This window comes from Podarcis vaucheri (assembly GCF_965113315.1).
Source record: "Podarcis vaucheri genome assembly, chromosome: 7".
Taxonomy (NCBI): Eukaryota; Metazoa; Chordata; class Lepidosauria; order Squamata; family Lacertidae; genus Podarcis; species Podarcis vaucheri.
This window is the reverse complement of record NC_138765.1, coordinates 73,356,646-73,371,336: the sequence shown is the minus strand read 5'-3', so window position 1 is coordinate 73,371,336 and position 14,691 is coordinate 73,356,646. Positions and strand designations below refer to the sequence as shown.

The 14,691-nt window shown below is 44.8% G+C and overlaps 1 protein-coding gene across 5 annotated transcripts in view; it reads left to right on the top strand.

Moving 5' to 3' along the window:
- PLCH2 (phospholipase C eta 2) overlaps positions 1-14,691 on the top strand; it is a 300,920-nt gene that overhangs the window by 209,069 nt on the left and 77,160 nt on the right. For all 5 annotated transcript variants that reach the window (XM_082229783.1, XM_082229780.1, XM_082229782.1 and 2 more), the window contains exons 5-7: positions 288-458; positions 4,750-4,843; positions 13,943-14,146. In XM_082229783.1, the coding sequence (XP_082085909.1) occupies positions 288-458; positions 4,750-4,843; positions 13,943-14,146 (469 nt within the window). The remainder of the gene's footprint in view (positions 1-287; positions 459-4,749; positions 4,844-13,942; positions 14,147-14,691) is intronic.

Here is a 14,691-nt window from a genome sequence, read left to right as displayed (position 1 = left end):
GATCACTGAATATAGTCAGAACTCCTGGGAGGGAAATCAATCTGCTCCTCCCTCACCCTAGTGGGGTGCAAAAATCTGCCCCAGTCCCACTCTCCCCCCAGCACAACCCGTTTTGGAAGTTAAATACTGGAATTCGGTCTTGGGCTATATAGGAACTGGGTTCGTTTTACTCTCCACGTAGCTTAGCATTCTAAACTTCTGCTGTAGTTGTTGGTCTGCTCACCGTGTTGCTTCTCAAGGGACAAGATGGAAGCCTGCTAATTGCAAATGTCCCTCTGTGCCACCAGGAGGCAGACACAGATGACAACCAAGGAACTTTGGACTTTGAAGAGTTCTGCGCCTTCTATAAGATGATGTCGACCCGCCGGGACCTGTATCTTCTCATGCTCACCTACAGCAACCACAAGGACTATTTGGATGTGGATGACCTCAAACGCTTCCTTGACACTGAGCAAAAGGTAAGCATTGGGGGTTCACTCCTCAATCTTTTCTAAGGGTGTGAGAAGGCATTGTTATGCCTCGCATTCGCTGCGTTACAGACCTGATTCCATTCCGCTGCAGTTGGAATGCCAACCAATGCAGAAACAGGGTGAACTGAATTTAAGCATGGGAAAATAAGAAACTGAAATCGATTGGTTTGTCAATGCCTAGGCATGACCCTGCCCAAACTTATGTATTGTCGCTTCCCAACTTCTCCCCTGGCAGGAAGGCTGGGATTTGGGTGGGAAGCTTGTGCAATGGAAGCAAGTAGCATCATGGCTTCCTTTAACCTTAAGAAAAGGGACAGGCTGGTCACCACCCTTCCGAAAGAGATTTCACATTTTCTGCTACAAAGTGAGCTTTGCAATGTCTGCTCCATTCTTCTCAGTGAGATTTTTTTTTTTGGCCTCCATTAAAATACATATTGAACACCAAAGTCACCTATGAAGAGAAGGTCACCCCTGAAGATCTGGGAACTTGTCCAAGCATTTGCAGACAAACATATAAATCATATTGAGGCGTTTCTTTGGGGGGGGGGAACCTTCCACAAACAAATCCTTCCAAATATTGATAGTCCCCAATAATGGCATGGATATTTGAGGGAGGAATAAGGAATAACTTGGTTTCTTCAGGACCATGTAGCTTGTTCATTGAAACAAGAATAAAGCATATAAACTGTAGTCCTCTTCTCTTGCAAATAAGACATATACCACTGTCCTACTCTCACCATGAATCCATGCCCACAAATTCCTGATGATGAAATACTTGTCTTTGGATGGCCTTCTGTTCAGCTTGGTGTGGGCAGGCTAACACTGGGGCAAATGGAGGACCGACCCACAACCTCAGTGCTAACTTTGGAATATAAAGCTTTTTACAACTAGGGACCAGGATACCTGAAAGATCATCTCGCCCCTTATATAATCAAATCTATCACTACTCTCTGCAGAGGAGGGCCTTCTGCAGTTGCCTTCTCACCAGGGATTACAGGAGAATATAGAATTCAGAATTTTACTGCTGTGATACCTACTCTTTGTAATTGCTCCCATTTAATATTAGACAGGTTCCATCTTTATTTGTCTTTTTAGCACTTGCTGAAGACCTTCCTTTCCCAACAAGTCTTCTAAGTAGAGGTCTTACCGCATCAGCATTGGAATTGTTTTAAAGATGTTCTATGGTTGGTCTGGTTTTTTTCAATGGCTTGTGTGTTTGCTGCCCTGTGCTCCTTTGAGAAGAAGGCAGGATAGAAATTTAATAACTAAATACAATCATTATAGCTTACTTTTTGTGGGCTGCAGTCTACTTCATCAGTTAGTTACAGGTGTACATTTATACCATATGGCATGGATTGTAAACAGTGAAATCAGAGGAAGTTTTGTGGTTACCCAAATTCTGGGTCTTTGCCCTCAAAGGCCAAAAAAATTAAAATAATAATAATAATAAAAGAGTTCAGATTTTTAGTTTGGGCAGACTTCACCACACTCAGCAGTCTTCTCCAGAAGAGCTTTCATTCTGGACTGGAACCTAATGGGAAGTATGCTTCTTCTTAATGCTCTCATAAAAACCCAAATACATTTGCCAGCTTTTAATCCTGGCATTTAAAGGCACTTTTTGATAATAAAACACTGAGTACCACCTAGCAGATCTGGCTTGCAGTTATTTATGCAATGCCAATTAAATGGCAGTCAACTAACATCACAGCTCTCTGTTGTAACGTTTGCACCGCACTATCAAATTTATGATTTTGTTTTCTGCATTACAAGAACCAAAAAACTAGAAAAAATATAAGCAAGGTCTTACACTTTTCTGCATTGCCGCATTTATATCTAGGCATGGCTGGATACTGATGAAAGGTGCCAGATCTTGTTTTCTAATGTTTGTGCAAAGCTCTCATAAAAAGCAAATAAACCTGCTGCTGTTTTTGCCTCTGGCAAAAATTAAGTGGCATATTCCCCTACACAAAACCTTCCCTAGGCTTCTTGTGCCAGGTAAGTGCATAAATATGATTTCAATAGGAAGAATGTTGGGTCTTTTGCTGCTTTATTGTAACATTTAGATTGGAGGCTGCAAATTCATTAACTTTGCATTGGTCTAAAAGCCAGGGGGTTTCCCCTCTCTAAACATGCACAGAACAATTCCAGCAAATTATCCATCTGAATTTAATAGTGGTGCCGGAAAATACTTCTTCTGCCCTACCTACTGTAATTAATCTGAACGACTTGCTTAACCCCAAGATTTACATTTAAATGCCTGGAAACTGTGAAGCAATTATAGGCTTTCTCCAGCTAAGTTCTGTGCAGAGTAGGTCTGTTGAAATGAATGAACCTTATTCATGCCTATCGATTAACTTCAAAGGATCTTCTCTGAAAAGGACTGGAGTTGGATTCAACTGTTTGATATCAGTGCCTCTGAGCATGTCTAGAAATCCTTTCTCTCACCACTGAATATAGAGAGCTGAACCTGCCTTCAAAAGTCGAGCAGTGGAATCTCTCCCCCCCCTCCCAATAATCCAGGTTTTCTGCCATTCCTCTGTGGTACATTCCTCTGTGGTGCATTAGTGCCCCGCGTTGGGCAGTGGGGACACCTTGCTGTGAGTTTTCTTCTCCACTCTCTTCCTAAAGAACTCTCCACCTGCTTTTTCATGGTCTGTTGGAGATTCTAAATGTGCCCTTTGCTCAGATGATAATCTTGTATTTGTGACTGCTGCCCTTCTAAACAAGTTAGCATTGGTTTCTGTGTCACTGGGCTATTGATCCTCCTAATGCTGAGAAAGGAGGGGGAATCGAATCTCGCTGCATATTTGGGTCTGTGTAGATAATCATCAGGAGATACACCAGGTGCTTTTACTTCCTGATTACCACCTTTCTGAGGGACGGGCCCATTGAGTTTCTGCAGTCATGTGTGAACTAGTACAAAATGTCTCCCAGCCCTCTTTCCTTCCTTTAACCCCCCCATTTGGGTCCGATGAGTTATTGACTTGGTTCTGCTCACCCCACTCTTCCTCACCCCCTCTTCTCTTTCTTGCCCCCCCTTCTCAGCCTCTCCACTATGCTTCTTCCCCCACACCACATATTTTCACATCTAAAGGCTACAGAAATGCATAGGCAAATATATAAATGGTAGGGCCGGCCTAATGCATTTTGGCAGCTGAGGCGAACCACAAAATAGCAGCCCCCCCTTCCCCATCAGGGAAGAAGGGATAAGTGAAGCAACAACATCAGCAACAATGGCTGGTGTCCATTGTGACTAGTAGGGCAGGAGGCAAGAAGGCTAACTGTAGGCGGAGCCAGAGCCAATGGCTGGTGGAACCAACTAACTCTTGCTCTGTGCCCATCCTCCTTCCTGCTAAGTTCTGCAAAAGCAACACTGGCAGTCAGTGAGGAGGAGGTTGGCATCTGGTGCCATCACCTGGACTGGCTGTAAGTAAGGAGAAAGGCAGGTGGAGGCTGGCTGAGAACTGAGTGAGTTTGGTGGAGCAGAGATACACCTGTCCTAATGGACCTGTGTCTCCACAAGATAAATGTGTCCCTAGGCTGTACCACATCAGACTGCAGCTGGTGTTGTACATTACTGAGTATTCTTCGAATCTGCCAAAATACAGGTGGGTGCCTGTTCCTTCATTTGAATCGGTACCAGAGGACCCAGGCATACAGAATCGCAAATTGTCTAGCCTTGATGCAGGGGGTGCTTGCTCCTACACAATCCATTCCCCCACCACAATATTTTTAAAAGCACTTTCAGTGCACAGTTTCCTAAGGACGTCTTACCCTACCGCCTAACAGACTCTGCCTGGGTTATTTTTTTCTGGAGATTCCCAACTCTTCCTCTTGCTTTGTGTCCAGGAACATCTGCCACACAGACTAAATTTATTGACAAGCCAAAACCGGTCCGTGTCATCTTGCCATAGGAGCTGTCTATCACCAGGACGGGGCAATCGGCATTGTGTTACTTTCTGCCCCTGGGCACTAAGGCGCCACTTGGGATGGAAGTGGCCTAGAAAACCATGCTTTGCGTTCTGTGGAGGACAGCCTGGCAATCATTGACGGGATCGTAGCTTTCACCCTATCAAAGCTGACATTGATTGGCAGAAATGGGAATCTCACTGGCCGGTTGGAAAAGAGGCAATTGGGGGGGGGGGAGATGTCGCACACAGCTAGAAAACCACCCAGTTGCATAACTACTCAGAGAAAAGGAGAGTTGTTAAATGGCAATCTCTTATTTTGTGCAAAACAGCAGCAGCAAAAAACAACAACCTTCCTTTTTTGTTCTTAGATGATTAATGTGACCAAGGATCATTGCCTGGAGATTATCAATCAATTTGAACCATGTCCAGAGAACAAGGAACAAGGAGCTCTTGGAATTGACGGTAAGATTTCAGTTGCTTTTATAGGGAGAACTGAGCAATGTTACTGAATAAATGCCTTAACTGGATCCTGGCCGGGGTCATTTCCCACAAAGAATGGACGTTCCCTTCCCCCCCCCCCTTGTACCTGCTGCATTTTGCCTTCCTGTTAGTACTGTCAGGGTGATGCTGTTGTCATTCATTTCTCATCTGCCCTTTCCGTAATGTACAAACCCAACGTGGGACCAAGATCCTAGCAATGTTAAGAATAATTAGCTAACTAAAGAAGAAATCTTGTAAATGAAAAGCACTGCGTGGTTTGAAAGCATCAGGGCACCTGAAACGCTTCTCCTGCCAAACACAAAAAAATTCATCTTCTTTTGGAAGGTCTCAAAAATTAAAGTGAGCTGAATGAAGGTCTTGAGGGGCTTCAACAGGAAAAGGGGTCTGATATTTGTAGCAACAGACTAATCTCTGAAGGTGGGGACACTTGACGACAGCTGTAAAAGCATTGGTGGTTTTTGACAAAGGTCTGTTGTTTTATTTCTGTATTGCATTTATACCCTATCTTCTGCTCACTATATTATCCTCACAAGAGCCCTACAAGATAGGTTAGGCTGAGAGATAGTGGCTGACACTACCAGTGAGCTTCATGACTGAGTGGGGTCTGCACCCTGGTCTCCCAGGTCTTTTCCCAACACACACTCCTTGCTAAACCACACTTGACTAGATGAACAAAGGATTCAGCTGTTATACTCACAAGTAGGTAGAGCATGTGCATAGGGATGAATGTGCTAGCTCTGGCCCCAATTCCCACCCCCATTGTTCTCCCTGCAGAGTTGGGGTATCCTCCGCCCCCAAATTGTTAACATATTAATAGCAATTCTGTTAGATTAGAATAATATCCCAGTTTGGGGACATTGAATTTCTCTGCAGTATGGAAATATGGGAAATGGTGTAGCCCCAAAGAATAGACTTATTCCCAGTATTCTGGATTCTGGTCCTAATCAAAAACAGATATTTAAAAAGTTAAAACAAAATACATTATGGATGAGTTGACTATGAGTTGGCAGGAAGAGCAGAAGGTATCTGAATCCTATTTCAAGCTGATCAGGAAAGGGGGTGGGAATGGGCACCCAGTCCAAAGTCCTCAAATTCAGACTCCACCCCACTGCGGCATCAGATAGTTATCTGAATGGGAAGCCTCAGCACAAATCTTCCTGTGTGTTTGCCTTTGAACTCAACCACTCTGCCTGCTCTCTCTGCCTCCAGCTCAGTCCACGCAGCATGTGTGTGGGAAGTTTTTCTTCCTAGGAAGTACGCTAAGATGCTATCACTTAGCTTCTCTCAAAGCAAGGTTGCAAACTCTAGCTTCCTTAGGCTAGTAGAACCCATCAAAGTTATTTTTGAGCTGGTGGGGAGTCGTCAATACTTGCGAATTGGGTCACTTTTTGACTAGTAGTAATTATAACAACATCTTTCTATGGCACAAAAAACACACACCTCTGAATGGCACAGAATAATTTGTTCCTGGAATGTCCCATTAATAGAACAGAGCTCTTCCCTCCCAGAATGAGGAATGGGTTGATTCTGCCCTCCCTAGTTCTCTGTTACTGTAGCACAGAGGTTTTCAACCTTTTTGAGTCCATGGCTCCCTTGACCAGCTACATTCTTTCTGCGGCACCCCTGTAGGGCTCAGGAGCCCAGTTATGTCACCCCTTGCCTGCACAATGGACAGCCCCATACCCCTTTTCAAACAACCTCCCTTGTGGAATGTTCCCTCAGTCTTCTTTCTTTTCCCCTCTCTTTGGGAGTCCTCTGGGCAGCCACTGCTGCCTCCCCTGGTCTCCGAACTGCCCCCTCCTGCCCCAAAGTGAGTTGCCTCCTCACACTGCCCCACAGGGGTCTGGGAAGCACCCCCTGGTCAGCCTCAGAGGCACCATTCACTTGTAGCTGCAGGGCCGCTGCAACAAACAGCTGTGCAAGCCTTTGGGAGGCAGAGACATGAGAGGGCATCAGAAGAAAGAAGGAAAAAGTGACACAGAGGCCAGTGTTGCCCGCTGTACCCCTGACCATCATTCAGGGCGCCCCTAGGTGCCATGGCACACTGGTTGAAAACCACTGTTGTAGCAAGATCAAAACTGATCTTGTTCGGCTAACCTGTATTTGCTCAAACGGGACTTTCTGTTTGCTGCAAGGTGTATTTGTAATTTGTGAGCCAATTCCTATGCCTGCTGTCTCAGTGCTGTAGCATTGACATTATTAGCTTTGGGAATAATGGTCATTAATGGATTTATTTGAACATCTTGTCAAGCTCAAAGCAAATAATTCTGCCGGATAGCCAGCTAGTGTGGTGAGCGCCGATAGACTTGGGGCTCCAGCTGGCTTCCTTGAGAAACCAAGGGAGGAAGGTATCAGAACCCACCCTAAGGTTTTCTGAAGTACAAAAATATATTTTTAAAGAAAGGGTAAGTAGCAGATCCCCCCCAGCTGGAACTAAGTTCCAGCACTTCTCATGTGGGTGCCATTGCCATTCTAAGAGAACAAGGGAGGCGCTCATGTTGAGTTCCAGCATCTCTTTTTCTAGAAAAATAGCACTAGTGAGGGATAAGGGTGGGAGAAAACAGCTAAATGAATATTGAGTGTGCTGCACATCATTTGGGAAAGAGACCAGGCCCAGACACAGAGAGGGGGGCATATGGGCCACTTGGCCCGGGCCTCCGATTCCAAAGGGGGCCTCGGTCAGCATATTCACAATATTCACAAATATATACTTACTTTTTTATAAGACTTCAGTTATCCCCAGGGTAAAAAAAAGGGGGGGCACATTATCTACCTGGCCCGGGCCTCTGCCTGGCTCTGCAAGGCCCTGAAAGAGACACACAAGATGAAGGGAAGCCAGATGGAAAGGATTAGCTTGAAGTAAAGTGGCAGTTGTCTGAATGAGCCCTCCTGCTAGGATGGGGAAGGAGAACCTCAGGTCCAGGGGCCAGTTGTGCCCCCCCCCCCGACCCTTGGGACTCTTGCTAGGCCACAACCCTTCTCCTTGGGTCACGCTCCTCACCAGTCTTGCTCTGCACCTTCCTAGAGTGTTTTTGCCTGATTGGCATGTGTCCTTGAACTCTAATCATGCCCATTGCTTGCTTGGATGGAGAGGAGAGGAGGGGTGTGCATGAGTTTGTGTCGTAATCAGCCTGGTATACAATAGCCGCATACATTGTTCCAGCCACTTCTGTCTCTGTCCTTGTCCACCGCTGGCAAGTGACCCCCGGGAAACCTGTCCAAAAGGTATGTGCTAGGAGGTGAGGATACAACTGTGTGTTTTGTTGCCATTCTCATTTGTTTGCTCTGTTAGGTGTTTAACCACTGAAGTTTCTCCATCAGTTTGGAACTGAAGTGGGACTACTTAACAATGAAGTGGAACTTTCTGCATAGTTTTCCAAATATGTGATACTAGATAAATTGGCAAATTTAAAAGAAAGAAAAGGGCGTGGATCCAGATGGTGCTGGACTCCAGTTCCCATCAGCCCCAGGCATCCTGACCCATGGTCAGAGATGATGGGAGTTGTAGTCCAATGAAAGAAACTAGGAATTGGAGAGGCTGTGTCAGTCTGCCAACTAAATTTATGACTGAGAACAGCCAAGAAGTTGAATGTTAAGAGGTCATTTTTGCAGGGGGCAGGGAGCACTAGACGACAAGAAGTATCTGGAAGTGGTGCCTGTATGTGTTATGTTTAAATGTGTGCTGTGATTTTGAATAAGCAAATTTTCCCCTTCACTTTACAGGAAAGGATAAAGAATTGTGTGCTGCCTCCAACCCCATTCTGTAAAATGCTGAGGTTTAGATATGGAAACCTCTGCTTAATTATCTATTTTGTTACTTTATTTTATTCCACTTGCTTATCTAAAGCATTTTATCCCACTCTTCAGCCCAAAGAGGCTGGCTGACATATGGTAGCAAGACTTACAGTTGCAAAGGCATGGCACAAAAGGAAAAAGGAATGGAGAGGGAGGAGGAAAAACAAACAAAACCAGACACTGGTTTTTAAAGTTACATAGTAGCATGGTTATTGTTCGTGTGGAAGAGAAAATGGAGGAGGAAGAACACTTCTACTGTAAATGAGCAGTCTGACCAATGCAGATTTAAGGCTTATGCATGGAAAATGCCGATTGCCGTAAATAATCAAAGTAAAGCTGTCACTTTAACAAGCAGACATAAAATATTGATGGGGTGGGGGAGCAAATATTACTGCAGCGCCATCAGATGTGCGTTCCTCGACCTTTTATTTTATGATATGTGTTCTGACATGTGAGCAATATCTCCCCACGTTGTCACCAACTCCCGCAAACATCCAGCTTTTTCTGAGGAACTGCCACATTCTTTAAAGTATTGATTTCATGCAACTGGATTAAGTCAGAGTCACACTTGAAAAATGATCGTTCCTTGTTTATACAGAGAAGAAGTCAGAGAAGGGGGTGATAAATGAAAGCTGTGGGTCCAAAGCTGGCCAATCCCTTCCTGCCCCTCCACACCCAGCCTGGACGCCAAGGGAACTTGAATTGGCCCAACAATCCCCCCCTCTTCCTTCTGGGGGTTTCTGATAATGTTGCCACACCGATAGATATACAGGGAGTGTGCCCACCATCCATTTAGAGTGAGTTTAAAAATCACATGACTTTGCCCAAAGGATCAGGGGAACTGTAGTGTATTAAGGGTGCTGTGAATTGAGGGGTGAACTACAGTCCCCAGGATTCCTTGAGGGAAATCATGCATTTTAAATGGATGGTGTGTACGCAGCCACAAAGTGAGATCTGCAACAAAATATTGCAGCGTAACTTCCTCCCTAACTGGAATCCCACACTTCAGGATTTCAGCTAGTCATGCTCTCTTCCAGGACACTATAAACTGTAAGGGGCTGAAGCAGAATATCCCTCTTCCCATCCCTGCACCCCACCCCGGTTTTCAATTTATTTTCAGTGGGAAAGCTGAGAAGCGGAGCTCCCTCCATTGGCCAGACCCATTGGACGTCCTCTGCTTCCACAGTCATCTGGGGGGCAGCCATTCCATTGGGTTCTCTCAGTGGGAGAAATAGGAAGGTTCATTCCATCATCTTGGTGCCAAAGTTTTGGTTTTCTTCTTCACTCCTCATTCCTTTTGTGTTTGTGTGTGAGTGTATGTGTGTTTTTAAAAAAAAGAGATTGTAAGCCTGCAGGTTTGTTCTGATTGTATGTAAGCTTGCTCTGGGAGCATTTTCAGCTGAAGAGTGGATTACAAATGCTCAAAATATGTAAAATAAACACTTTCCCCTCCCAATGCTGAACATTCCACAGCTACTAAGCATGCACAAGGGTCCTTATTAGGTTGCTGTTATTTATTTTCCTGGTGTGTGTGCCCTCTTACAGGTTTTCGTTTTAATATATTTTTTTTTTTTTTACATCTACAATCCTCATGGTTTCTCACCTAGCGTGACAATACCTCCTTCTGGTTCCTCTGGGTCCCTACCTTGACCTGAGTTTAATATTGGAGCAAGTGAAGTTACAACTTTTATAAGCTTAGCAAGGTTGTGTTAATCTGCCCAGAGCCAGTTGATTATTTACCGTAGTTTAATATTATAATTATTTTTTGAGGGGGGTTGTAAGGTGCCAATGCGTCCTACTTTGCAGAGGAAAATCCTCTGTTTGAAGAGCTGGCCGGTCCATGAACCCTAAGAAGGAAGAGCAGGAGAGGGTGTTAAGTGACCCATCCACAATTAAGTACCTCGGACAGCAACTGATCAGGCACCCAGGTCAGCTGGTTGTTGTCTTCTGCACCACAGTGAGATGCATTGCATTTATATTTAAAATACAGTGATTATATCTAAATTTGAACCTCTCTATAAAAATTACCAGGTGCACATTTCATATAAAATGGCATTTTCTTTTGCTGTTTTGAGTGTTGATGTGTAAGCGGCTATCTTAATCATTGTTGGCCATTCTGATTATGGCAAGGGGCAAGGGTGTATAACAAGGCACTGGTTTCCATTCTGACCTGTGTTTACGGAACTGAACATAACCTACATTCTTTTTGATGTAAAGGAAACATCAAAACAATGCAAAAAGTAAAGGCCATTTATTAGCTATCGTTTGCAGACTGAAACAGCAACCATGGTGTGAACAAATGCCGACTGTGTGTGCTTGACTGATTTCTATTCGTGATCAGAGATGAACATGTGAACTGTGGCGATTTTGGCTTCCTTGTTCCGTTTTTATTGGATACCTCCAACATCCCTAGCTAAGGGTGGAGCAAGAGAAGGGAAAGCCTTGCCTTGAGGAATGGGTGACAGAAAGCATCCTGCAAGGCATTGTCTTGCCTGCATATGATGCACACAGCACCAATTCCTGCCAGGAATCTTGATCTATAAACCGTATGGTCCCTGGCTAGGAAAAGACAGTCTGTATGAGTCAAGGAATCATTTGAGTCAAGGAAACACATGGAAAGGTTCATTTGCATGAGGAGCTGTTTGCTGCTTGTTGCCCTCTTCCTTTTTCAACCAAGGAAAGGACTGTCCGGGAGAAGAGAGGAACACCAATAAATTTGATTTTCCTAGTGTTTTAGTATTCGGTGTCTGTTTTAAGCATTTGATTTGACTGTTAAAAAACAAAACATCTTGAATTTCAGGATGAGATTAAGTGAGACTCATATATCCTTAATGATAACAGAAACCATGAAACCTAAAGCTCAGCTGCTAAATAAGCTCAATGTACTGGTATTGGTGACATGCCTGAAGACAGGCACGCACACACACACACACACACAAACTTCAGACATCCAAGTTGAATAGCTTTGCTCTTCAAGCTCGGTTGCTAGGAAGTCTGTAGCAACAAAAATTGACAAAGCTGTCACACAGCCCAAGAGCAGACACAAAGTCAAAACAGCAAAATGCTGTTGGGGGAGATTAGAAAATATATAAGCCAAGTAGAGCGGGCGGGTGAGACACAGAAGGTGCAGATCACCCAGCTGAAAGAGAAAAGCCAACAGCAAATCGTTAGGAGGACCCAATGGAAGGTTTTTAAAATCTTAAGCCTGGTTTTCCCATGGGTCCGAGAAACCATATTGGGGGGTGGGGGTGGGGAGCTTTCAACGTGTGTAACTGGTCTGGAGAGGATTTGCCCGATCGAAATCTGCATCTGTCACCTCAGGTGGGACTGTTTGTTTGAAAGGTTGCTGAATGAGCCGAGGGAAAGTTTCAGTTGCTAAAAGCAGACTTGAGTTACTTTCCTCCATCTCATAAGTAGCCTTTCTTATCCCAGCTCAGTTCTCGAGGCAGGCTTTCACAGCTTAATTAATTCTCCATGGACCTGGCTAGCTCAAATGTCAGGGAATGTGCAGAAGGTGTGTTTGATCATACAGATTATTTTTCTAAACAGAATGCTTGATCTTCCCTTAATATAGAGCATTTTGGTTACTTTGCCTGTGATGCACCTGGCCCTAGCAGAATAACCTCCATGTGTGGGACAGAGCCAGGTCTAAACTCCTGTGGGAAAATGTGGGAGCCCTTTGGACAAAGGATTGATTCCCCACTCCCAGTTCCCTGCTGATTGAAGAAAGGAACTTGCAGGGTCTTAAAACTGCAGTGAAACAGGAAAATGAAAATGCAGTGGTTAGTGCAATGGATTTTGGGGGGTGTTATCACCCTGGGAAGCAGGCTCATGCTGTCAGAGGAGGTATCTGAAGATAAAGGAAGGGGAACCACTTCTATGGGTGGGGAAGCCTTGTGGGCCAACAATGCATTCACCTGCATAACCTGTGGCACTAGCCCTCCCAACTTGCAATACTGAAGATGCCTCCTTGGAACTATTGACAGCTCAAGGGGCACCACTTTCCTATCCCTTCACATCTAGATTGAGCAAGAGACTTCCAGCCCCAGCCAGCCAGGACTTGAGGAATATGGCACGGGCCCTTTAAAAGCCCCAAGAGTCTTCCTCAGAGGGGGGTGGAGCCAGAAACACCAACCTACTTCAGCCCTCATGGGTCTCTAGACCAGGTATCCCTGACCTGCGGTCCTCCAGGGAAACCCCCCCCCCAAAAAAATATCTCCAAATTAATCTATTCAGCATAGGTGCCAACTCCCTGGGTGCCCAAGCACCCCCAAAATTTCCCATGAAGGAGCTGGGCACCCACAAATTTCAACCCATGGTTGTGGGGCCAAGGTAGCACTCCTGCTGCTCAGATTAATTTATGGATGCCCTGTGGATGTCACCTTAATTAATTTTGGCTGTTCCCCCGCCAAATAAGAATCAGATTGGTGTGCATTTGTGCAAAATTAGTTTAAAATACCTTGTAAGGAATGCGTTGATCCTAAATGTCTACGATCCCCTCCCCAAAGCAAACAGTTTTCTAGAGAAATTATCTCTGAGATTGCCTGCTAATTTTCAGACAGAGTTGCTCAGAGAAAAAATAATTTTATTGTTTTTAAAAAACAATATCATCTAATCATAGAATAATAAGAATAATCTAGTCTATAATTTTAATTGTGTTTTATTGATCGATGTTTGTAAACCATCCTGGGATCTATTTTGACAAAGGTCAGTTTAAAGGTAAAGGTAAAGGGACCCCTGACCATTAGGTCCAGTCGTGGCCGACTCTGGGGTTGCAGCTCATCTCGCTTTATTGGCCAAGGGAGCCGGCATACAGCTTCCGGGTCATGTGGCCAGCATGACTAAGCTGCTTCTGGCGAACCAGAGCAGCGCATGGAAACGCCGTTTACCTTCCCGCTGGAGCGGTACCTATTTATCTGCTTGCACTTCGATGTGCTCACCCTGTCGTGGGGATTTGAACCACCGACCTTCTGATCAGCAAGCTCCCCACCCCATGGTGGTGTTATTGATGATGGGACTTACTTGCAGTGCTGCTGCCCCTAAAATGCAACTGATTATTAAAATACATTTCTTCAGCATGACTGTGGGCAAACCAGAGAAAGGGTTAGGAATGCTGATTTATTTTCCTGCATGGAACACTACAGGCATAGTGAGTGGGGATTTAGACCCAGGCCTGCCTAGGCCTTAGCCAACCCTCTAACAATTATCCCCCACTGGCAGGTTAATTGCATCATTAATCCAGCCCATGTGACCTTCCTTCCATAGGGTTCACCAACTACATGCGCAGCCCTGCTGGGGATATCTTCAACCCAGAGCACTACCAAGTCAACCAGGACATGACATGCCCTTTGAGTCACTACTTCATCACTTCCTCTCATAACACCTACCTCATGGGGGACCAGCTGATGTCTCAGTCCAGAGTTGACATGTACTCTTGGGTTCTGCAGTCTGGATGTCGTTGCGTTGAAGGTAAGGACCAAAAGCACACACACCACTGCCCATCTCCTTTTGTTAAAACAACAACAACTCAACTGTGGAATCATTTATGTGTTCCATAGATTCTTTTTCTACCCATCATCATCCTTACAAGAGGAGATGTTCGTCCACCATAGCAGGTTTTTTGCTTTGTTTTAAATATGCTATTGGCCTGTATATATCAGTATTACCTTCACTGATGGCAGCAGCTCTCCAGAGTTTCAGAGAGAAATCTGTCAAATATTTAATACGGCCAAGCAACCATGAAAGAAAGTACAAAATATTAAAAAATGGAAAATCACAGCCTCAGAAGAACAAAGGTGACCAGTTAGGACAGGCATAGGCAAACTCTGGCCCTCCAGATATTTGGGACTACAATCCCCATCATCCCTAGCCAACAGGACCAGTGAGCAGGGATGATGGGAATTGTAGTGCCAAACATCTGGAGGGCCAGAGTTTGCCTATGCCTGAGTTAGGAGCTTACCAACATAGCTGGTCTAAGAGATATTACAACATTCAGATATTACAACATTCACCGT